Source organism: Seriola dumerili, unplaced genomic scaffold (genome assembly GCF_002260705.1).
Source record: "Seriola dumerili isolate Sdu_G_001 unplaced genomic scaffold, Sdu_1.0 BDQW01000066.1, whole genome shotgun sequence".
In the NCBI taxonomy this organism is placed as follows: Eukaryota; Metazoa; Chordata; class Actinopteri; order Carangiformes; family Carangidae; genus Seriola; species Seriola dumerili.
The window spans coordinates 2,210,474-2,232,268 of record NW_019174321.1 but is presented as its reverse complement, the minus strand read 5'-3'; the positions used below and the strand labels follow the sequence as shown (position 1 = coordinate 2,232,268).

The 21,795-nt window shown below is 42.5% G+C and overlaps 3 protein-coding genes across 3 annotated transcripts; 1 reads left to right on the top strand and 2 right to left on the bottom strand.

Annotated features, from left to right (window-relative positions):
• Positions 1–297: 297 nt before the first annotated feature.
• Positions 298–5,646, bottom strand: ctsa (cathepsin A). Its single transcript, XM_022742063.1, has 14 exons — positions 5,542–5,646; positions 4,676–4,853; positions 4,209–4,320; positions 4,078–4,128; positions 3,875–3,961; positions 3,632–3,787; positions 3,286–3,462; positions 2,960–3,051; positions 2,680–2,758; positions 2,443–2,591; positions 1,934–2,009; positions 1,030–1,119; positions 801–902; positions 298–558 (listed from the first exon to the last, which is right to left on the bottom strand). The coding sequence occupies exons 2-14, from the start codon at positions 4,837–4,839 to the stop codon at positions 475–477; spliced, it is 1,419 nt and encodes a 472-aa protein (XP_022597784.1). The 5' UTR covers positions 4,840–4,853; positions 5,542–5,646; the 3' UTR covers positions 298–474.
• A 1,646-nt stretch (positions 5,647–7,292) lies between these two features.
• snrpb (small nuclear ribonucleoprotein polypeptides B and B1) lies at positions 7,293–11,023 on the bottom strand. The gene is made up of 7 exons (XM_022742093.1): positions 10,915–11,023; positions 9,657–9,808; positions 8,728–8,839; positions 8,441–8,593; positions 8,231–8,360; positions 7,575–7,706; positions 7,293–7,452 (listed from the first exon to the last, which is right to left on the bottom strand). Exons 1-7 carry the CDS (start codon positions 10,915–10,917, stop codon positions 7,412–7,414), a joined length of 723 nt encoding a protein of 240 aa, XP_022597814.1. The 5' UTR covers positions 10,918–11,023; the 3' UTR covers positions 7,293–7,411.
• Positions 11,024–12,636: 1,613 nt separating this feature from the next.
• Positions 12,637–20,417, top strand: LOC111219451 (E3 ubiquitin-protein ligase RNF182-like). Its single transcript, XM_022742133.1, has 8 exons — positions 12,637–13,020; positions 15,438–15,485; positions 15,630–15,760; positions 15,938–16,091; positions 17,062–17,129; positions 17,311–17,434; positions 17,533–17,759; positions 17,955–20,417. The coding sequence occupies exons 3-8, from the start codon at positions 15,713–15,715 to the stop codon at positions 18,135–18,137; spliced, it is 804 nt and encodes a 267-aa protein (XP_022597854.1). The 5' UTR covers positions 12,637–13,020; positions 15,438–15,485; positions 15,630–15,712; the 3' UTR covers positions 18,138–20,417.
• Positions 20,418–21,795: the final 1,378 nt, after the last annotated feature.

The window sequence follows — 21,795 nt, the reverse complement described above, 5'->3', positions numbered from 1 at the left end:
TGCTACAGGACACCCAGCCTGAGAGACAAAGTTAGCACCTTTAAACAACTAAAAATCTCTGCTGGTTCAGGGTTTTCCCACCACAGTCACAGAAGGTCCAGATGAAATGAAGACATCAGTCGAGTCCTCGTTTCAAATAAAACTTTATTTTGTGGTTTTTCCCTTTAAATCAAAACAAAAACACCATAATAATTTTCACATTAAAATAAACGGATAGACTGACGGCAGTGCTCGTTTCCATGAAAACCACACAAGGTCTCCACGGTCACCAAGTGAGTGATTGGCTGAGGTTGAGACTTTTAAATTTCCTAAAGCAATAATCTTGTTGCCGGGCAACACAGGAGCGCTGTACCGATTGGCTGGCAGTGAGAAAAAGAAAAAAAAAAAAAAAAAATCAAATAAAAATTATTGCTGTCTGAGAAGTTCAAACAGAACAAAGAGAAAGAGGGAGCGGTGACCCGCAGAGGTCAGAGGTCAGTAGGGTTGTTTCTTGATGAATCTGGTGAACATGGCGTAGGCAGCAATTGGTTTATCTGATGGAACCATGTGACCAGAACCCTGCAGGAGGACAGAGGTCAAAGGTCAGCAGCAGAGTCTAAACAATACAACCATCCCATCACCAATAAATCAATCAACAGTAAAACAGATCACAGATGAGCAACCTGTGGATCAAACATCATGAGATCTACCATCAATAAAACATATTAAAAACTCAGACAGGTAAGCAGCAGCAGACCCCGATAAAGATGACATCACAGGGTCAGCGAAGGTCAGCTGATAATGATAAAGAAGGTGTTTACCTTGATGGTGAGGAAGGCGATGTTGTCAAACTCTTTGACGAAGCCTCCAACTTGCCGACCATCTTTATCATCGTAGAGCCATGGACGCCTCTGGACCTCCACCTGACAGACACCTGAGGTTACTACACCTGAAGACACCTGGCATCACACTTTGAGACTACCTTGTACCTTATTCTAACTGCCTTTCACAACTGGACCCACTTGATTATTAACTTTAATAGGAAGTTACCTGCTGATGCAGAGATTCCACGAACCACTCGTCCCCCATGAAGTTACAGGCCATGTCCACGTCTCCGTTATACACCAGGACACGGTACTTCTGCAGAGAACATCGCAAAACTTTAACAAGGACGTGCACCACACACACACACACACACCTGGATTAACAGGCCACACCCATCAGCTAATCACCAGCTGAGCTCTATAGTTCCTGTCACTGTTAAATATCTCTCTCTCTCTCAGCACATTCAGAGACCCAAATCCAATCCGGCCCCTAATGAAAGTAAAGCTACACAAGATGTTAAAAACTATCTTATAGTAAAACCATGTAGTCTTACAAATGTACTTACAAAAAGAAGAAGAGGAGTTACGAAAAAGAAATGTTTATGTTGCAAACACAAGAGTGCAAATAACTGAAGAGGCGTGCTTACCTGCTGCTGCATCAACGCTAGAATTTGCACCCAGCAGGTGATGGATCACAACACGTCGCTGCAGCTGAAACATGTTGATTGAACACCATGCTGATAAAATTTCCCGTTTTCGTCGCAGAAAGGTGAGGGTGTCCCAACGTTTGCCGCTGTATTTATACCCTCCCTCTTAATTAAGAGACCCTCCAGAGCCGCGAGTGTGACTCCACACAGACTGACAGTCCGTCACAGAGTGGGACGGTGTTCGGACCGGATTGAAAGTGGGTCTCTGAGCAAGTGCACCACTAAACTCCACAGGAGTTCTTTTCTTCCTGTGGAAATCCAGTTATTCAATTCCCCCCTTTCTGCACATCTCTGTCACTACTCTGCTGTTCATTTTACCAGTGATCCACGTTACACTTTTATACTGAATTTAAGTGAGAGTGGATGTCTAACTAGAGTCTAACTAAATTAAAACGTTTAAGAAAAACAGGTGTGTTCACCGACCAGAGCAGAGAGCAGCTTCAGGTACTGTTTCTTGACGTCCATGTAGAGACGACCATAGTTCAGATTCACCTCAGAACTGCAACACAAGGAAGAGGTAAAAAGGTTTTTTACAACTTTATTGACAAATCACAACAGGGGAAACACAACAAACACACACACACACACACACACACACACACACACACTTAAATTAAAGTCAGGGACAAGAAACAACAGTGTAATGTGGAGTGGGACAGGTCTGTACAAGTGAGTAGGAGAAATGCATAGTTGTACAGGTGTGAAAGATGGGTAGTGTTACGTGCAGATAGGTGAGCAGGTGTGTAAGGTGTAGTCCAACAGGTGAGTTTAGGTTGTGTACATTACCCTCAGCACTGATGAGCAGAGTGGCTCTGACTTACAGGTCAACAGGTGTTCAATAGGACAGGTATGTAGTTTTTTTTTCAGGTGTGCAGAGTTGTGCAGGTGTGAAATGGGACAGGTGTCACAGGCGAGTTTCAGGTTGCAGTTACCTGCAGATGACCCAATCCAGGGCTTTGGGACTGATGTGAATGGCGGCTTTGACATATGGGTTGTTCAGGAAGAGGTTGGAGGGGGTGGAGTTGGTACAGGGGGGGTCCAGACGGACAGACAGGTGGACATTCGCCAGATTTCGTAACTTCTGCACAGAGTCAGAGGAAAAGCAGGTATGTATCCATCCGTCAGGTGAGTGAGCTTTGATGTAAACACACAGGTGACTTCGTACTCACCTGATTCCAAAGCTTAGTCCACGGATGGTTGATGAACGAGTTCCCCAGATCCCTGATCACCAGCTCGCCTTGGTTAACACTGATAATCAATAAAACAATCAATAACAGAAGTCAAAACCTGTCACCTGTCTGTGGTCCAGACACCTGCGCCGGCTGCTGGTGAGTTTAAGTCCAGCAGCAGCAGCAGCTACAGACACTGTGTTTAGGATTAAATCAATTTACATTTGTTCTGTAAAGTAAAACAATGATGATGAGTCAGACGTCAAAGGTCACAGCTCACCTGACTCTCTGGCCGACTCCGCCTGGACAGGAAGCGTACAGGTTGTACATGTTCAGTCCTGAACTGTAGACGATGTCCTGAACCTCCCCCACCTGAGACAAAACAAGATTTAATTCATTATAAACCAGTTCAGACGGACTTCACCTTCCTTAAAGATCCAGACCACCTGGACCTAAACCAGGGCTAGACTAGTAATATAAAACTAGTCCAGTTTAACCAGACTAGTAATAAACTAGTCTAATATAGATCATAAGATTAAGAAGCTGGATTCAGTCTTGTTATGATTGGCTGCATATGAAGACTGGTTCAGACTGGTTCAGACTTACGCTGGTGCTACAGTTCGGTTCCTGGGTGTTGAAGAAGTTGCATGTCTTGTTTTTGCAGCAGAACGTCTGCAGATTGCTCCACAGTCGACTTCCCAGCAGGCCGTGGTAGTACGCAAAGTACACCAGAGAGTTATCGTTCATCTCATAACTCGACATACCGTTTCCCACGGCAATGCCCTAGCAGGACAGGCAAGATACAGATAACACGATTGCTAATGATAGCATTCCACAGGCTAACAGTGATCCTACACCTCCTTCTCCACCCTGAAATATTATCAGCTTGTAATACTGCAATATGAGTAGGGTGCAGTACTGCAGTACCAGTGTGTAGTACTGCAGTGCGTACCTGCAGGTTGAGGCTGGGGTCCTCCATCACCCTCTCGGCCAGCGTCGGGATGTAGATTCCTCCGTAACTCTCTCCGGTGAGGAAAAGTTCGTTCTTGCTGTACTCTGGAAACAGACTGAAGAACTCCTTCAGAGCCAGGTAGTTGTTCATCGACACCTGAGGAGAAAAAACAAAACAAAAACACTTTTAATACCTGAACACCTGTGAGCCAATCAGGACTTGAGTTTCAGACGTGTCACTGACCTCCGTGTCGTTGGTGACATATTTCTGATCGTCAGAGTATGAGAAGCCAACTCCTGCTGGAGACTCCAGGTACAACATGTTGGCAATCTGCTCAGAAACAGTGAACCAATCAGCTTTTAGAAAAATCACAAACACATTAACCAAATGACCAAACCTGAGTCACATGATGGCGTGCAGATTTACCCTGCAACTTTTTAACTGACCTTGTTCCAGGAGTACGGGTTGTACTGCAGTGTCACTCCATCATCTTGGATCTTAAACGACAGAGGTCAGAGGTCACCAACGCTGATACAGGCGAGTGTGGGTTAAGTGGGTGGAGTCAAAGGTTACCTACCAGGAAGGGTCCGTGTTCAGTCAGCAGTCCGTCCAAAGAGCTGCATCCCGGGCCGCCATTCAACCACAACACCACGGGGTCAGAGGACGGGTTGTTCTGAGACTCCAGGAACCTGAAAAACAACCACAAGCTCAGGTGACGTACCAAAACCCAGGTGGTCGCAGCGAGGTTCAGGTGAACATGTAGGTGACATAGCAACGTTGGGTGAATGTACAGGTGTGTGTCAGTTCAGGTGTTCTATAGACACTCCGGTGTGGCTATACTGGCCAATGTATTGATGCTCAAGTGACACAGTGTACACAGGTGATTAACTCATGCTCAGGTAGAAAAAGCCAGTGATGACAACAGGTGTCCTCAGGTTTGTTTTGTTTGTCAGAAAGTGTTCAGAAATGAAAACACCCCGAGTTTGTTACAGCTGATATTTTATGATTTAGGTGAACATCAGATGATGTGTCTCAGGTACGGACCAGTAGTGCAGGTGTTTCCCGTCAGCAACACTCAGGTATCCAGAGTAATGTCTGAAGCTCGGCTGTTTCTGCAGACCGGGCAGGTAAGTCACCTCATCTGCATCTCGAGCTGCGTCACCGCACAGCAGAGAGGACAGGAAGTAAAACAGCAACAACACGTCCATCTGAAATCTAGAGGCTGAAAAACAGGAAGTCACATCATCAATCATCACTTGCGTCTGAAAACGACCCAGAGATGAAGGCTGCTCAGCTCTTCATCTGTTGGTCAGGTCACATTCAGATCATCTGAGTGGAAGGTAAGTGCAGAGATGTACAGCAGGGGGCGCTGCGGGATTAAAGGAACCGGGTCTAAAGCGTGTGGTATTGTAAAAGATGTAATGTGTGTGTGATTGACTGAGAACCGTGATTGTATTATATAAAACACATGATTTTAAAGAGGAACTAAGATTTGTGGTGTCAGCTGAATCTATCACAAGAAGGCTCTGATTCAGAATGTGTTTTAACCGATATTAATTAGGAGGTTATTTTTGCCCAATAACAAAATAAATGTTAAATTCCGGTGTTTTTCAATGAAGTCTGGTAGATTACGCATAAGGGAACATGCGGGCAGTTTGTTTTTAACCTGCTGTTTCTCTATTAAACTGACTCCTAACTGATCACACTAACAACAAACTCAAACAAGCTCATGTAAGTCACACAGTTTAACTCAATGAAGTTAGTTTCCGTTTGTTTTTATCAAATCCGGAAGCAGGCTAGCTCAGGCTAACTGCTAACACGCATAAACAACAGCAAAGTTTGGCAGAAAACACTAAAAACCCGACGGAGAACTGAATGAGATTCTGTCGGTGGACAAAGGAAAAACTCACCGTCTGTCCGCACCTGGTTTCTTCTTTCCACAGGCAACGTTGTGACTGCAGCTGCAGATACTGAAGACTCACAGCGGTCATATGACAGTACACGGTCACATGACCTCCTGCCCCCTCCCCATGTTTAACTTTTCATAATGAGGTGTAACACGATAAATAGATGAAAACATTAAAGTTGTAGTTGATGTAGTTTTTTTTTAGAGACTGGGAGCAAAATCACAAAATCTGGGCTCTGAGATTCTGTTAATCTGACATTAAAATGGGAATTTGAACATTTAAAATTTATGAAATAATGAGTTGCAGAACTCACTTTATTTGTTAGTTTTATTTTCACAGCAATGTGGACATACACGCTGTATAATTCAAGTTTATAATAATTAATTGCAGTAACAAGGACATAATCAAGGTGCGTTCGACTTCATGGGGCGCTGCATACCACTGAATTAACGTGATGCATGCTGGTTATATTTCCTTAATGAGTTTTGTTCATAACAGAAGACTGGTTATAATTTTATTTCTCGATTTAGTCCGATTTCGGCGGCGTTACAGAACATGACAGTGTCTCGTGAAATTAAACTCTCGCGGGAGCAAGCCGGGGTCAGGTGCTGCAGTTGCTCCTCTGTCTATTGTCTATAGCTATCAATAAAACAGGAAGATAAAAAATGTTTTATCTCTCTGAAAGTGTTGCTCTATGTGTGACCTTTTCCCATCACCCTCCGTTTTCATAAAACATTACAGTTAATTTCCTGTTTCAAAAGACTGATGTACACTTGTCTGGCCTGAAATGTTTTAGAGCATATTTTTGGCTGAGTAAACAGTGTGTATAGGTTTTACAAAACAGTCTGACATATTGACCATTGAGCAGTAATGAACTACATGTAATTAAAAAAAGTAGCTTAACTACATTTTGCAGTAGCTTGATGGTACTTCAGGTTATAGTATAACTAAGTTACAGTTTGAGCTACAAAAGGAAAGAAATTTTTTTATCCTTCCTTCTCTCCTGTAATTGAACCCTCTGATCAGCCTCAACCGCTGATGTCCAGGCAACGCATTAGTTAGGCAATCACCACCACACACTTTGTGATCTTTGTGTAGTGCATGTGTAAAAGCCAAGGGTGGGCGTTGCTTAATGCTTACTCATTGACATCATCATGGATAAACCTCCCAAATCTCAGCCTTAAGAATCACCATGGTCATACTTAAAGCAATTATTGTTTACAAAATCAAAGCTGACTTTCCTTACACTTTCCCATGAACAGGAGTATTTTATTGTCTGTTACAACCAGTGAACAAGTAGGCACCTTTTGCAATCAACTCAGTTGAGTGGCATATTTTGCTAGCATGCAACTTTCTTGTATTATATTTATTTATAATTTCATATCACATGTAAACCTCCTGTCTGATAATTTTTTTTTTTTTTTTTTTTTTTTTTACAAAGTAGCTTGAATTACTTTTTCTAAGTAGCTTTAATCAAATAAACTAGGTTTCTCTCTAGAGTAGCTTTACTGTAGTTCATCTTCTTCCAGAGTGAAGTAATTGGTAGATTGCTAAGCTTTGCTTTCAGAGTAGCTTCCCCAACATTGGCAGTACAGTGTAGCGCCAGTGCACATTGTAATATTGTCATCTTGTTGACGGTTTGTCAAACTCCGCCTCCTGTTTAAAATATAAATGAGGTAATCTGTTCTCTACTTGGCTGTTACTCCAGACCTTTATTGAACTGGTTACCATGGAAAATGAAAACACAGCCAAGCTGAAATCAAACATCCTGAGCAAACTTTATTTAAAAAAAACAAAAAAAACAAACCGACAAACGCAAACCAGAACTTTAAAAAAAACCTATACAACAGGTGAGTGACGGAGCGAGGCTTCTTCAGGGCCGGGGGGGTGGCCTCATCCCGGGAGGGGGCGGTCCTAAAACACCAGAGCAAAGGTCACATGATCTGCTCACACCGAGTATGATTAACCAAAATGCAATTAACAATATTGCACTCCTCACAGAGCTGACCAACCCAATCTCCATGGTAACAGCTTACCTCTCATACCAGGCGGTGGTGGCCTCATGCCTGGAGGGGGCATCCCCATTGGAGCTCCTCGTCCGGGACCAGGAGGCATCCCCATTGGAGGACCCATAGGGGGCCGCATGCCAGGGGGAGGACCCATCATACCTGCAGGGAGAGGAGCCAGGTAACAACAAATCAGCTGATAGAAAGATGAAAACAGAATCAAGTCAGGTGTTTGAGGTCTCCAAGTGTCACACAGGAGGTGTTCACATACAGTAGAGTGTCACCTGTGATTAGGGGCAGGTGGGTTTATGAGCGTATAGAGCAGAAAATATGTCGAGACCTCAGGCACGTTCAACTGATTAAAACAAACTAACCTGCTTGATCAGACACTTGGAGACAAAAAAATCAATCATTTTGCAGATCAGCTGAGAACAAGATGGAACATCGGTCTGAGCCTGAGAATGGTGCAGTGAACCTGCTGGTTCCTGGTGTCAGTAGGTCATCACTAACTGGTTTCTAGGGTCTCTGCGTAGAGTTTGATATTTAGTCCCATTTTGGATCTTGTTCCAAGTTGGTAAAACATCCAGATTCATCAAGCTGAGAAACTACCTGCTGCTGCATCAATACATGTTAACAGATCATCACTACAGGTGATGACAAACATGTGACTTCACAGTTCCTCTCACCTGGAGGTGGGGCTCCCCGACCCATCGGGGGTGGGGCTCCTCGTCCAGGTGGATACTGTGTGGGGGCCCCGGCGATGCTTGCACCTGCTGCTGCTGCGGCAACTGTCCCTCTGCCCTGCGGGGTCATCACCTAGACACACAAAGGCAGCCGTCATCACCTGAACACATACACACACCTGAGCACTGAGCAGATGTTGTTGCTATGGTTACCTGCTGCGAAGGCCCACCGACACCTCTGACTGGACCGGCGAGTCCAGCTGGAGCCTGAGGCATTGGAGCTCCTGCAGGGACACCACGACCTGCTGCCCGTCCCACACCTGGACCCCCGGCTACACCTGCCAATGGGACCCGGGCTATACCAGTCTGAACACAGACAGACAGGAGACAGGAGCTTGTCAATGAACAGTTTGTATTAACGTTTTTTGAGAATCAGGTTTGGTTAACTGAAGTCGGAGACACTTGAGCTGTACCGTTACCTGGCTACAAGTAATACTTACATCTTTAGGGGGTGGGCCCTCCACTGTCATAGAAACTAGGTTCTCCCCCCTCAGCAGAACCAGACCCAGCACTCTCTTCTCCTCCCGCTCCGGCTGCTTTGAGTTCTTTGGCCTGAAGAAAGGAGAAAAAAAAGACAAACTCATTACAAAACATGCCATGGCGCTGACTGACATAGGTTTACGGGAAGAAGAGAGACCAAAGAGCAAGCAAGAGAGCGTCTTTCTCAAAAACCCATGTGTGATGACAGCAGGATAACACACATTTTATAGCCATGTTAAAACTAAACAAACCGCACTAAGTGACGCGTTCTGTCTGTCTATCTCTTCCTCCCCGTTTAAACACAGCACAACACCTACACACAACAAACAGCGCTTAATGGTGGACAGCTGATCAGAGTGTGTGTGTGTGTGTGTGTGTGTGCACCACAAGCATCACTTATATGCAGGGGATGATCGCTCTGATGACACTGATCACTGAGATCTTTGGCCACAACAATGGGCTGACAGCATGATTAAAACGTGATTTTATCCTTCCAGTTTCTAATGTCTCCACATCTCTAACTGATGTTTTCACATTATCTGAAGGAGGTGTTTCCTCTTCAAGGAAGTTTTTAATAAACGATATTGAGCGTCTGACAGAACATAGTCACAGCTGGAACCGGATTCTTCTGAACTTTCTATATGATGAAAACTGAGGTAAAAGCTTTCAGCTTCCCAAAAAAGGAAGGACAGAAAACTATATTTAAAATGATCTTAACAAGACTGGAGAGGTCAAATTATTGAAATCAAAACTAAGGATTGTTTTAATTGATTGATTAATCTGATGAGAACTGTTGAAAAGACAAATTTATCAGATGAATGAATAAATAAACGGTTTAATCGATATTACAAAGGTAATGATCAGGTGACAGGTCAACATTTGAACTTACTTGATCTTCCTGAACTCGTCACAGTCGCACAGGATCAGGTTCATGTGTTTGTCAAAAGCTTTAAATGTGCCAATGAAGATGCGACCGTCCTGCAGGATGCACCTCATCCTGAAGTCGATGTGCTGCAGCATCTTACTGCTCTTGCCCACCGTCTGAAAACCAATCAGAGACAACCGTCACTGTGATGTCACCTTCCCACTCCAATACAAACATTTATCATACAGATCAGGGTTGGGTTCTGATACCTGGTTCCACTTTGAATACTGATGGGATCAGTAATGTCCTCAGACTTGTAACAAGACTTACTGAACCTTTAATCTGACTTGGTTAGTTTTCAGATAGAAAACCTGCAGGTAACATCAGCGGCTGTAGATGATAATATCTGTAAATAATTCATGTGAATTGTGAAACTTCAGCCTGTTAATGCAACTGAACTCTGCCAAAGATTGTTTGTGGAGAGGCATCACTCTGCAGCATCTCTCCATGACCATTAGTGAACCTTTGTAGATCAGTAGAGTGGAGACTTTTGATGAGACTCTAATCATGATTAGCTGCTCCCGGCTCCTTCTTCAACTTTTTATGCATCAGATCAATATGTGGAGCTTGTTGGAGTAGTTTGTGAAAAATCAGGTGTGAGGTCAGTCTGTTCCACGTTATTTCATTGTGGCACAAAAAAATTGAACCTTTATTTTTTAGCAGTGGTTCCTGAAAGACGACAAAAGACCCAGACCCTTAGAGCCAGAGACACGGACTAATACCCAGACCCATTGTTAAAGGCTGGCGGAGTGTAGCCGTTAGCCCCATTAGCTGGGCTAGCCTAAGATTACAGTCCGTAAACTCAGCAACAAAGTCCGTTACCGGGCTGTGAGTAGCACAGTCTGTAGTTTAACGGACCCGTATTTACACTCAGACTGAACGCGAGCTTCGACTCGGGCAGATGCGTTTTGTATGTAGGAGACCGAACTGACCATAACATAACCGGGAAGCTAACTGGGGTGCTAACGGCTAACAGAACAAACATACGGTAAGTCACCGACTGTTTGTTGCTCGTTAACGGACCGAGGGACTGATACCCGACGACGAACTGATTATTGATCTGACAAATAGGTTTGACCCGCGCGGAGCTAAAGCTCTTCACCGACGTTCATCTGACGTTCATTCAAACTCCCGCCATCATCACAATTAAACCGTAATTCATTAAAATACGGAGAGCCCCGTGGCGGGGAGCCCGTGGACTCTCTGTCCCATAGACACTCACCATGTTTGCGGTTCTGATGGCTCCGATTCCCGCCGGATTCACCGAACAAACCCAAAAAATTGACCCGCGGATCACTCGCCAGGCCCTTCTTTATCTGCAGTTACAGGAAGTGACGCAGACGGTAGAGTGTCGCAGCGGAATTACTCCTACCCGGACCAAGGAACATAAAAGGGTTCCTGCAGTACAGTTACATTGAGCGACGTTCCTCCAACAAAAAGTTTCATATTTATCAGTGGTGGAAAGTAACTGAGTACTTACTCCAGCATTATAGTTGTATTTCATTATATTAAGAAAAAAGGCTCCATAACCAGCTGATAATTATTTTTTAAGATTGTCATTCTTCAGTGTAAAACACAATTATACCATCATATATGTTAAATCAGCTGCAACCGGATCAGCCATTAAAATGCTGTTTACATGATAATACACTTGTGATACAATAATATTTTATATAAAACACTGAAAGAAACAATTACTGCATGTCCAGTGCTTGTTGCTTCTGATGCTTTGATAATATTTGTGGGATTTTACTGACGTGAGACTTTAAATACAGTACTTATACTTGTGATTGAGTAGCCTATTTTTACACTGTGGTATTTGTACTTTAATGAAAGTATCTGAGTACTTGTTATTACTGCAGCTAAACATTAAAATTTAGACTTTGATAACGAAAAAAATAATTACTGATCTGTCTGTGAGCAGATGGGTGTTTTCAATATAGGAAAAGAAAAAAAAAATAGCAGGTATGTTCATTATTATTTATTTATGCTTCTTAAAAAGATATAAGAGTTTACCACAAATAACAAATTACAGTAATTCTGAATATTGATGTTGTTCATATTGTTGGGCTCTTTTCCTTCAAATTAGGAGCCCTTGTTTCTCTTTATGTTTGAAGTTAAAACATTTAATAAAACAGGACAAGCTGGATGAGGATGATTTGTGTTGGGTGTGCAGGGTCACAGGTTTGGGACACAATTAATTAAAATTGTGCTTACTGGGGAAATATAATTATACAAACAGTTGTATTGTTACTCAACTCAAACTCTTTCGTTAACCGTCACAGTTCCACCAAACATGCAGATTTAAAGACATCAGATCAAGAGACGCTTGTTAATGGTGATGATGATGATGATGATGGATGTACATCGTCTTTTAATATTTTAGTTTCTGCGTTTCTTTATTTATTATCAATCTAATGCAAAGTATTACACAGCAGCTCAGCTGATGGTGATGACGGGACAGTTATAAAACACAAAAGAGAGAAAAAAAACCAACACACTTCATTCAAATTAAATACGAATAAAAACAACAGACTTAATTTAAAGAGGAAAACCACAGACTTTATTTAAATCTAAGAAAAAAACCCAAAAGACTTTACTAAAATTAAAGAGGAAAACGCGACTCTTTAAATTTCCTTTGCGGATAAAGTGCGTATAAATCTTTATTAACCGCTTATAAACAGGGTATTGATCCTCTCTGCTCTTGGATCATCACTCGGAGATTTCCCGTCATCCTGCTGCGGGCTGGTTGCCATGGTAACCCGTGCTCTCGCCGCCGGCCGCGCGCCGCAGTGAGACGGAGGAGAGACGGTGAGTCACCGACACCGAGACCAGCCCTGGACAGCAACCGGCGACCGGTAACCAACAAACTGACAGAGCGATAGACCGGAGACAGAGCTCCATTAGCCCGTTAGCATGTAGTTTCCCGCTGTTGTTCGTCAGAGGAGTCGCGCGACGTCGGCGGACTGTTAATGAGACTGACGACGGGCAACCACCGCAGTGTTGCTTCAACCTGAGACAATACAGCAACTACAGCAACAGCAACAACAGCCACAGCATTAATGTTCAACCACCGCAGTGTTGCTTCAACCTGAGACAACACAGGGACAGCCAGACAGACAGCAACTACATCTACAGCAACCAGACTGTTGCTGCAGTGTGGCTTCAGTCTGACGGACTCCAGCATGTAAGGCTACTGCACCCCCAGCAACTAGCTAATAAACTGTTGCTGTCTAATGACCACCATGTTGCTTCAACCTGACAGAGACTACAGCAGCCTGACCGACAACATCCAGGCTGCCAGCACCTAAACCTACAGTAACAACAGGTACAGAAACTATACAACAAAATATAAAGAGACTAGGCAACTTATTTTTTTTACTACTGCAGTGTTGGTTCAGCCAACAGGTAATGAGTGAGTGAATGAATTAATCAGTCAATCAATGAGTGAGTGAATTAATTAATTAATAAATCAATGAGTGAGTGAATTAATTGTAAGTGAGGTACTGTAAAAACATTAGTAGAAACTGAGCAGACTTCAGGTCAGGTAAAGGAACAATTCAACATTTTTTCTGACTCCTCCACAGGACTGTTAGCTTAGCTTACCATAACAACTGGAAAAAGGTGGAAATTTAGCCTAGCTTAATACAAAGACTGGGAGCAGGGCAAATCTGTCAGCTTATCTTAACTCCAGTCTGTCTGTATGATGTGATGAGTATGGTTTATAGAGCAGGTGTAGCAACAGGATATGACATCAACCCAAGGTGTATGTTCAGTATCAGTGGGTCCTGGTGGTCGACAGGGTTTAACATGTCACATGACTTTCCCTGTGTCTCCTCATTTACAGATGGGAAACACAAACACACCTGTCAGTAATTAGAGGGTGAAGCCTGGTGGAGCTCAGGTGGATTTCAACCTCCAACTCCACACCTGTCAATCACTGAACACTCGTTTGTGATTGGTTCAAAGATTCAAACAGACCTGCTTTTAAGTTCACTGTCAAAAGTTTCCTCAAAACTTTGAAGAAATACTCAAAATGTTTCAGAAACGCTTTATAAACTTTAAGAACCCACTCAGGGTTTTCACAGTTTTCAGTTATTAAATGATTCAGTCAGAAAATTGTCTCACTGTGAGCAGGTTTGTGTATAGGTTGTAACAGAAATAAAAAACTCTTAATGACGACTACAGATTAAAAATAAATACGAGCAAAACATCACAGGAATGACAACAGTAAAAATAAAAGTAAAAATCTTCTGTTTGTCGCTTTAACAGTGAATCTTTATAAAGACAAAAGTCATGATGTAAAATCAGATTGATCTTGTTTTCATTCAGCAGCAGCTTTAAAGTCAAACTGCTAAAATCAGTTTCATTAATAATATTTTGATCTGTGAATCAGCTGATCAAACAACATGTGACTGCATCTGACTCATCTGATTGGCCAATATGAGGTTCAGGAACAGGTAAAGCTGTTGCCATAGCAACGTCAGCATCCCCAGTGCCCCCCCCCTCCCTCAGTTATATAACAACTGCAGTCTATAAATATACCCAGCACACAGTGTGTGTTTCTGCGTGTGTTACTGTGTTTGTGTGGCTGCCCAACAAATTAACATCAATAAAAACAATAAATCAGATCTGACAGATACGTTATTAATCAGAAGGTGCAGCATAAATTATAAAACAGAAACAACACGAGGACACACGCAAAGATACACTGATAAAAACAGATTAAATAAACTAATAAAAACATTAAATACATTATTAAAAACACATTAAACACACTAATAACAAATATTAAATACACTACTAAAAACACATTAAATATACTAATAGAAAAAGATTAAATACACTGATAAAAAGGAAGAAGTCTCTAATTTCTTTTTATTTTGGACATTTCGTGAGAAAATTCATTTCTGTCTCAACAAGTTCTCTTTGTTCTTTCCAGCCATTTTCTCTTGTGGTGACCAGTTTCAATCTAAGTTAAGGTTTGTTATTCTGTATTCTGTGATTGCTGTAGTTTTAAATTTAAATTAAGATGGGGAATTGGCCCAGCTTTGCTCTGCACCTGTGGTGTGGGCAGATTCTAAACTCAAGATGGATTTTTTTCAACTGGGTTTGAATCCCAGTGCTCTTGTGTAATTAATGGGTCACACAAAAGGATTGGCTCAATAACACTTTGGAGCATTTTAAACCAAATCTCTAAATATAATATGAATTTTCTTATATTGTAATAAGCTCTACATTCTTTATTTGCCTGTGCACTTACAGCCTTGACAACATGTCCTGAAGCAGTGATAGTTAGGCCTTGGTGTCTATACTCTATTGTATGGCTCAATGTTGTCTCTCCCAAATTTAATTGATATTTTTTAGTTTGTGATCTTGCCTTTTTTTTTTAAATATAATTTTTGTTTATTCTAGATTTACTTTAATTGCCCAGTTTTCACAGTAATCATGGAGTATGTTCAAATTCTCTCTTTCCAATAGCAGTAATAGGTGGTCCTCTGTCTAAGTCAAGTCCTGGGGCTGGAGATTTTCAAGTAGTTTGATAATTGGTAATGTGTACATTGAAAAGTGTAAGGGACCTTGATGAACCCACGGGATTATTTGAAAAATTCTGCTCGTTTTTGATCTTTTTGTATTTTTACAGCAATTAATTTTCTGAGTATTTACATTTAATCAACTCATATACTACCTATCTCGCTCTGTCTGACCTGTCTCTCTCTCTCTGATCTTTCTGTCTCTCTGTAGATGGACGTCCTGTCAGACTCTCAGACTGATCAGCTGATCTGAAGTCAGGTAGGTCATCTCTGTGGAGGGAAAAAGCAGCAGAAACTGATCAGACAATCAGAGTCCAAATAACACCTCAGTTATAATAAATAATTATTCACTCTGCTGCTCTGTTTATTTCACTGAAGGAGAGTCGTTCTCTTTGTCTCTCAGTCAGGTGACAGCCTCAGATTGAGTTAAGCTCTGCACATCACTGGCCCTCCCCTCTGCTTCAGGTGAAGACAACAGCTAAAAGGATGAGCCAGCTGAAGGAGGCAGAGCCTGGCCAGGAGCTGGAGGGCAAGGTAAGATCTCCCATCATCCTTCACTGCAGCATCAGCTCTGACAGAAATACTCTTCATGTTTGCTGCTTCTGAGAGTGTGAGTAAAATTTGGACAAACAGCAGGAGTGTGTAGCAGAGCAGACACTCACCTGTCCTGATGTGTTCAGGGTTATTAACCCTCTGTCGTGGTGTGTTCAGGTGCAGACCTGGGCTCAGTCTCTGGTTTACACTCTGGAGGAACTTGAGTGTAAAATCTGTTACAACCGCTACGACACCCGCAGCCGGAAACCCAAACTGCTGGGCTGTCTGCATCGAGTATGTGCCAAGTGTCTGAAGAAGATGGTCGACATGGGTGAGTTTACCTGACATCGACCCGAGCTGCAGACCTGAGACTTGGATTCAAGTCACATGTCACAAAAATGAGGATTTGGACTTAAAAATGTCATATTTGATGGGGTGTCTGTAAAGCTGCTATATGTAAATTCTAGAAATTAACACAGTGCTAGCATGAGACTCTAAAGCAAGCTCAGAGAGGCCTCTGGCACCTCTCCACATTAAGATATGTTTAGGAGCAGGTTTCAACTCAAGCATACTGTAGCTTTCTTTAATGACTCAACATCTGGCTTGGACTTTATATGTGAACTCAAGTCAGACATCACAAAAATGAGGACTTGAGATTTGACTTGGTCTTGACTCCTGTGAGACTTGTCTTATGTGATATTTGACCCTGTAACAACTTGACTTGATTCAAGACTTGAAAGAAAAAATATTCAAGTTTAAAGTTTTCTTTTGCTTATGAAAACTGGTGACTTAACTTGGACTTGACCTGTCAGAACTTGTCTTGAATCCATTGTGAAGAGACGATTTGATGGTTCCCCTGACATCAGCCAGAGCTGTAGACCCGAGAGTTGGACTTGAGTCGGACTTAAGTCACAAAAAAAGAGGACTTGGCTTGAGTTGAGGTTTTGATCTGGAAAAATCACAATTCCAAGTCTTTTAGAAGACTTGATACTTCCAGACGAGTCTTGTGTCCTCAAGTCTGAGTCAAGTTACATGGCCAAATATTGCAAAAGACTTGAAGGAACTGTGACTTGACCTGAACTTGAACTTGAACCCTGACATTGCCCAATCAGCAGAGGTCATACCAACGGATCAATATTGATAGCAGCATTCTGCAGTCACCACACAACACGAAACACGATGACCAGTTAACTCTGTGTGTTCAGTTCACTAGAGTTAATCAGATCAGCAATTAACCCATATGACATCATCCAGTGTGTCATGTGACTCTTTTCTGATTTTTTTTTTTTTCTGGTTCTCAGGAGAGTCGTCACCCTCCGTCATCAGCTGTCCGTTCTGTCGCCATGAGACACACGTCCCTGAAGAAGAGGTGAGACTTAACATTTCTAATGAAAAGGTGACAGTTCATCTTTACTTTTCCAATGAAAACAACTTTACTTTTCTATTTTTAACAAGGAGATGAGACTTCTCCTCTTCCCTCCTCACCTCCAGATGTCAGACTGTGACGACCTTAAGTCAGACTGTCTTTTCTTCTTCTTCTGCTTCTTCAGGTGTGGTTGATGGAGGATGACCGACACATCCTGGCGGTTCTGTCGTGTCAGGACCGAGCCCGGCGAGGAGGAGGAGGAGCAGGAGGTGGGGGGGAGGTGGTGCTGAGTCCCACCAGTCTGACGGGTAAACTTACTCATCAAGTTTATTTAAGAAATGCTTATATTTAAAGTTTGTTCTCCCGAGTTATTAAGGTTATGATCTCCGTCTTCTATCAGCAGCAGCAGGAGGAGGTGTGGAGACGTCCCACCGCTCCTCAGACTGTCTGGTCATCACCATCATGGAGCTCCCTGAGGAGTCTCCGTCCTCAGACTCACTGAGCATGCTCAATGTTGTGGGTCTGTACCGTCCCCCTAGCCTGGACTCACTGCCCTGCAACCTGCCGGCTCAGAAGTGTCACACCTGGACGTCCCGCAGCTTCCCCCGCTGCCTGCTTGGGGTGCTGTGTCTGGTCAGTACATACAAGATCATTCAGACCAATCAACACCAGTCAGACCAGTCAACACCAGTCAGACCAGTCAACAAGAGTCAGACCAGTCAACACTAGTTTGACCAATCAACACTAGTCAAGCCAGTCAGTCACATGTGTGTTTGTGCAGGTGTGTGTCTGACGTCCTGATAGGTGTGTCATTGTGTCTGTGTACAGGTGTACTTCAGCTCCCTGCCTCTGGGGATTTACCTGCTGATGATTGGTCAGCTGTGGCTGGGCGTGGTCCTGGTCAGTCTGGTTCCCTCCACGCTGCTGCTGCTCGTCCTCTATGGGTTCTGTCAGTGTCTCTGCCATGAGCTGATGGAGGCACTCGCCACACGCACACACACGCTGCCATGATGACAAAAATAACACGACACGCTGCCATGAAGACGATGACAACACGACACGCTGCTATGACGATGACGACACACATGACAGGCTGCCATGACGACGATGACAACACGACACGCTGCCATAATGAATTGACAAGCTGCCATGACAATGATAGCAACATGACACACTGCCATGACGACGACTACACGATACCATGATGACGACATGACAAGCTGCCATCACGACGACAACGAAACGACATGCTGCTAAGACGACGACAATAACGCGATGCGCTGCCATGACGACGACAACACACAACATGATGCCATGATGAAGACAGATGAAGACAGATGAACATATTGCCATGACGATGACAACACGCACTCTGCCATGACAACACAAGCAACAGCATAAACCCTAAAGATACAACAGTCAGAACATAATACCTGCACCTACACTACATACCAGAAAAACAATGGAACCAGAGGAGCTCATCCAGAACAACAGAACCAGAACTACAACAACAGGACTTCACCGTAGAAACATCAACAAGAGGAGAACAGAAAGAATCAAGAACATTGGAACCACAACTGAATAAATCCAGAATTCACCTGTAGACCCACCCATCTGACTCTTGACACACCCGTCCACTTTGACTTGGCCCCCATCTGAATACCAGCATTACCCCCACTCTGAGGCTACAGCCAATCAGGCAGGACCGGTGATGACATCATCACAGAGAAAAGGCGGCGTCTCTGATGTTTTACTGTGAAAGTTTTTTCTCTCTGTTGCCTCCTGCTGGACGAACTGAGAACAAACAGCTGATCACAAACTGACTTATTTATCATCTTCCAGGTGTCCTGATGTTAAAGGACACCTGTCAGACTGAACCGCTGCACTGTGCAGACTGACAGACTTTAAATGATAACACTAATTAACCATGTTGGAAACAAACATGTAATTCTTTAATATGCGTAAATCTGTGACTGAGTCTAAAATCAACACTCGCACTGTTTATGAAACCCTCCTGTTCTCTGTCCAGAATCCAGTGCAGACAGAGGTCCAGGGCTGTCAGCCTAGCTTAGCACAAAGACTGGAAGCAGGGGGATACTGTTAGCCTAGCTTCATCAGAAGAGGAACAAACATCTGAGAGAGAGCACAAATTGTAAGAGCAGAATCAGATTTGAGTGTTCAGTCGTGACCTGTGATTTTAGAGTCTGCTCAGGTTCTGGTTCCTGGCAGCTGAGATCACAAGAAGTCACTCGCCAACAATTTTAGACCAACAAGCTGCAACATGACACAGCAGCATCTGGACGTCGGGGTCATGAATTTTTCAAAGTCCACACAAGTAAAAAGGTCAGCTGCTGAATATATTGCTCGTCTGTAAGGAGGTGAAAGATGTGACTGTTTACGATGACACAATTTACATACTTCATGCCTATAAGCCTCATTGTTTATCCTGTAGTTTCAGTTTTTGTGGGTGTATTGATCTGCACTGTAGACTGAAGATCAGCCAAATTCAGATGCCGATGCCATCACCATCACCTGGTTAATTCTGTTATAACCGTCATATTGGATCTGAAAATGCTCTGATTCTGAATATAACCACGGCAAATAATCATTATCATCATTATTATTATTTGTTTGAAGTGTTTTTTAAAATCTCAAATGCAGTCGTTTCAGATCACAGGACACCAAACCAGCAGACATCAGGCTCATTAGATTTCAATAGACTGAGCCTCATTCATGAAAGTTTATGTTTCTAATAATATTCTGTGTTAAAATGATCCAAAAAACATAAAAAGAAGGAATTAGAAAAACACAGATGTGCATGAAGACGTCCTTCTGTGTATCTGCTCCTAAAAAACTGAAATCAGCGTTTTACATTTTTATTTCTTGATAAATAAACAACACAGCAGGTCAAAGGTCAGGCACATGAGTGGCTGAGTGAAGTTTTAGTTCTTTTCTGATAGAGCCAAGCTAACAGTTTCCCTCGACATCCAGTCTTTGTGCTAAGCTAGGCTAACAGTTTTCCTCTACTTCCAGTCTTTGTGCTAAGCTAGGCTAACATTTTCCCTCTACTTCAAGTATTTGTGCAGAGCTAGGCCAACAGTCCTGGATTAGACTGCTGAGTGTGGGCTGTTCCTTTAAGGTTTCTGTCTTTATAAAGTGCCATCGTTTGATTTGATGTTTGATTAATGAGTCCTGTGATAATGATGATGATCAGGTGACATCAGAGGACACCTACTGATGGTCAGCTGACCTGTTGTGTCATTTCCTGTCTCTGTAGTGGGCGGAGCATGTGGAGGATCAGCTGTGTTTAGTTTCAGTGATAAAAATTTATAAAATCAAATAAAGTACAAACACAGACATGACTGATCACTGTTTAACTTTTTAAACCTTTTTTAATAGATTAAGTTAAAACAACTAAGTAAATAAACTACATACAAAATTAGCAAATGGAACTGACATTGTACCATTTTAGCTAAGCTTTAGCCATCATAATGCACAATATTAAAAGCTAACACTTGTACAAACGATAGCTAGCATTATGTATAATTGTAGAGTTAAGAATGTATGGTAGACAAAGTTAGTTGTTAACTGATGTCTACTTTTAGGTAGTTAACCCAGCAGCTAGTTAATCTTTAGAACATTTTGTATTTATTATTTTGTAGCACAGTGACGAGGATATGACCCAACAACATGACACAGCACTTTGTTGATGTTAGCACAGTTAGCAACAGACAGACTCCATCTTCAGAGACAGAGTTGAGTTCACCTGTGAACACGCAACTAGTCTGAACCCAAAGATTTCATTATTTTCATACTTTTGATACTAACTAGTTTATGAAGCTTGTGCAACACCAGTGACCTTTTTGTTCCTGGATGGAAACGGCTATAACACTTGATTAACTGACCCAGGTCAGTCTATAAATAACATCTTTCACCTGTCATGATGCAGCCTCCCTCGGCAGGTGAATCCATGAGGTTAGCCTGCTAAGGGTAAAAGAAAGAGCCCCCTGGGAGATACTGAAGCCAAGCTGGAAGTTTCAGGCCTCAGCTGGCCTCCAGGCTTTAATTAAAAACACAGGTGATCCCCAGAGAGGAAAAGAAGAAGAGTGTTTATAGAAACCTACACGGTCCTCCACTACAGAAGAAGAAGCTGGATGGAGTTGTGATCGGCAGCAGGTAGGATTGGTTTTATTCCTTATTCACAAACTTTTCTTTATTTAAAAACTTCAAACATCTTCAGTGAGTGGGCAGAAAGAGCAGAGTTAAAGAGATTTAAAGTTTGGCTAACAGAGAATAATGGCTTCATTTTATAATTTAGATTGTTTGACCCCAGAGTCACTGCTATGGAATCGTCAGGATCCCTAAAAATATTTATATTAGATGATGCTTACAGACTGACGGGAAATTGCATCATCTTAAGATAAAATGTGTTCATTATTATCTATGTTGATCATTTTCAGTTCTTAAAGCAACATTATGCATTTATACTACCTTTACATAACAGCTTAAAAATCATTTTGATGGTACATTGACTTGTAATAGGGAGAACAGCTCCTCTTTAATTCCCACTCGTGCCCCAAACACCTGTACTTGCACAATGAAACTTTGGTTGAACAGGTACGATCTCTCTGATAAGTGCATAACACATTACGGCAGTACGTCACAACGT

Coding starts and splice junctions, on each gene's coding strand:
- ctsa (XM_022742063.1), bottom strand. CDS start 4,839: ATGGACGTGTTGTTGCTGTTTTACTTCCTGTCCTCTCTGCTGTGCGGT. Junction 4,129..4,208: donor CTGAACACGGACCCTTCCTG/GTAGGTAACCTT, acceptor CTGTCGTTTAAG/ATCCAAGATGATGGAGTGAC. Junction 2,010..2,442: donor CTGGATTGGGTCATCTGCAG/GTAACTGCAACC, acceptor CTTGTGTTGCAG/TTCTGAGGTGAATCTGAACT.
- snrpb (XM_022742093.1), bottom strand. Junction 8,840..9,656: donor GACGAGTTCAGGAAGATCAA/GTAAGTTCAAAT, acceptor TCCTTTCTTCAG/GCCAAAGAACTCAAAGCAGC. Junction 7,453..7,574: donor ACCACCGCCTGGTATGAGAG/GTAAGCTGTTAC, acceptor CTGGTGTTTTAG/GACCGCCCCCTCCCGGGATG.
- LOC111219451 (XM_022742133.1), top strand. CDS start 15,713: ATGAGCCAGCTGAAGGAGGCAGAGCCTGGCCAGGAGCTGGAGGGCAAG. Junction 16,092..17,061: donor GAAGAAGATGGTCGACATGG/GTGAGTTTACCT, acceptor TCTGGTTCTCAG/GAGAGTCGTCACCCTCCGTC. Junction 17,760..17,954: donor TGCTTGGGGTGCTGTGTCTG/GTCAGTACATAC, acceptor GTCTGTGTACAG/GTGTACTTCAGCTCCCTGCC.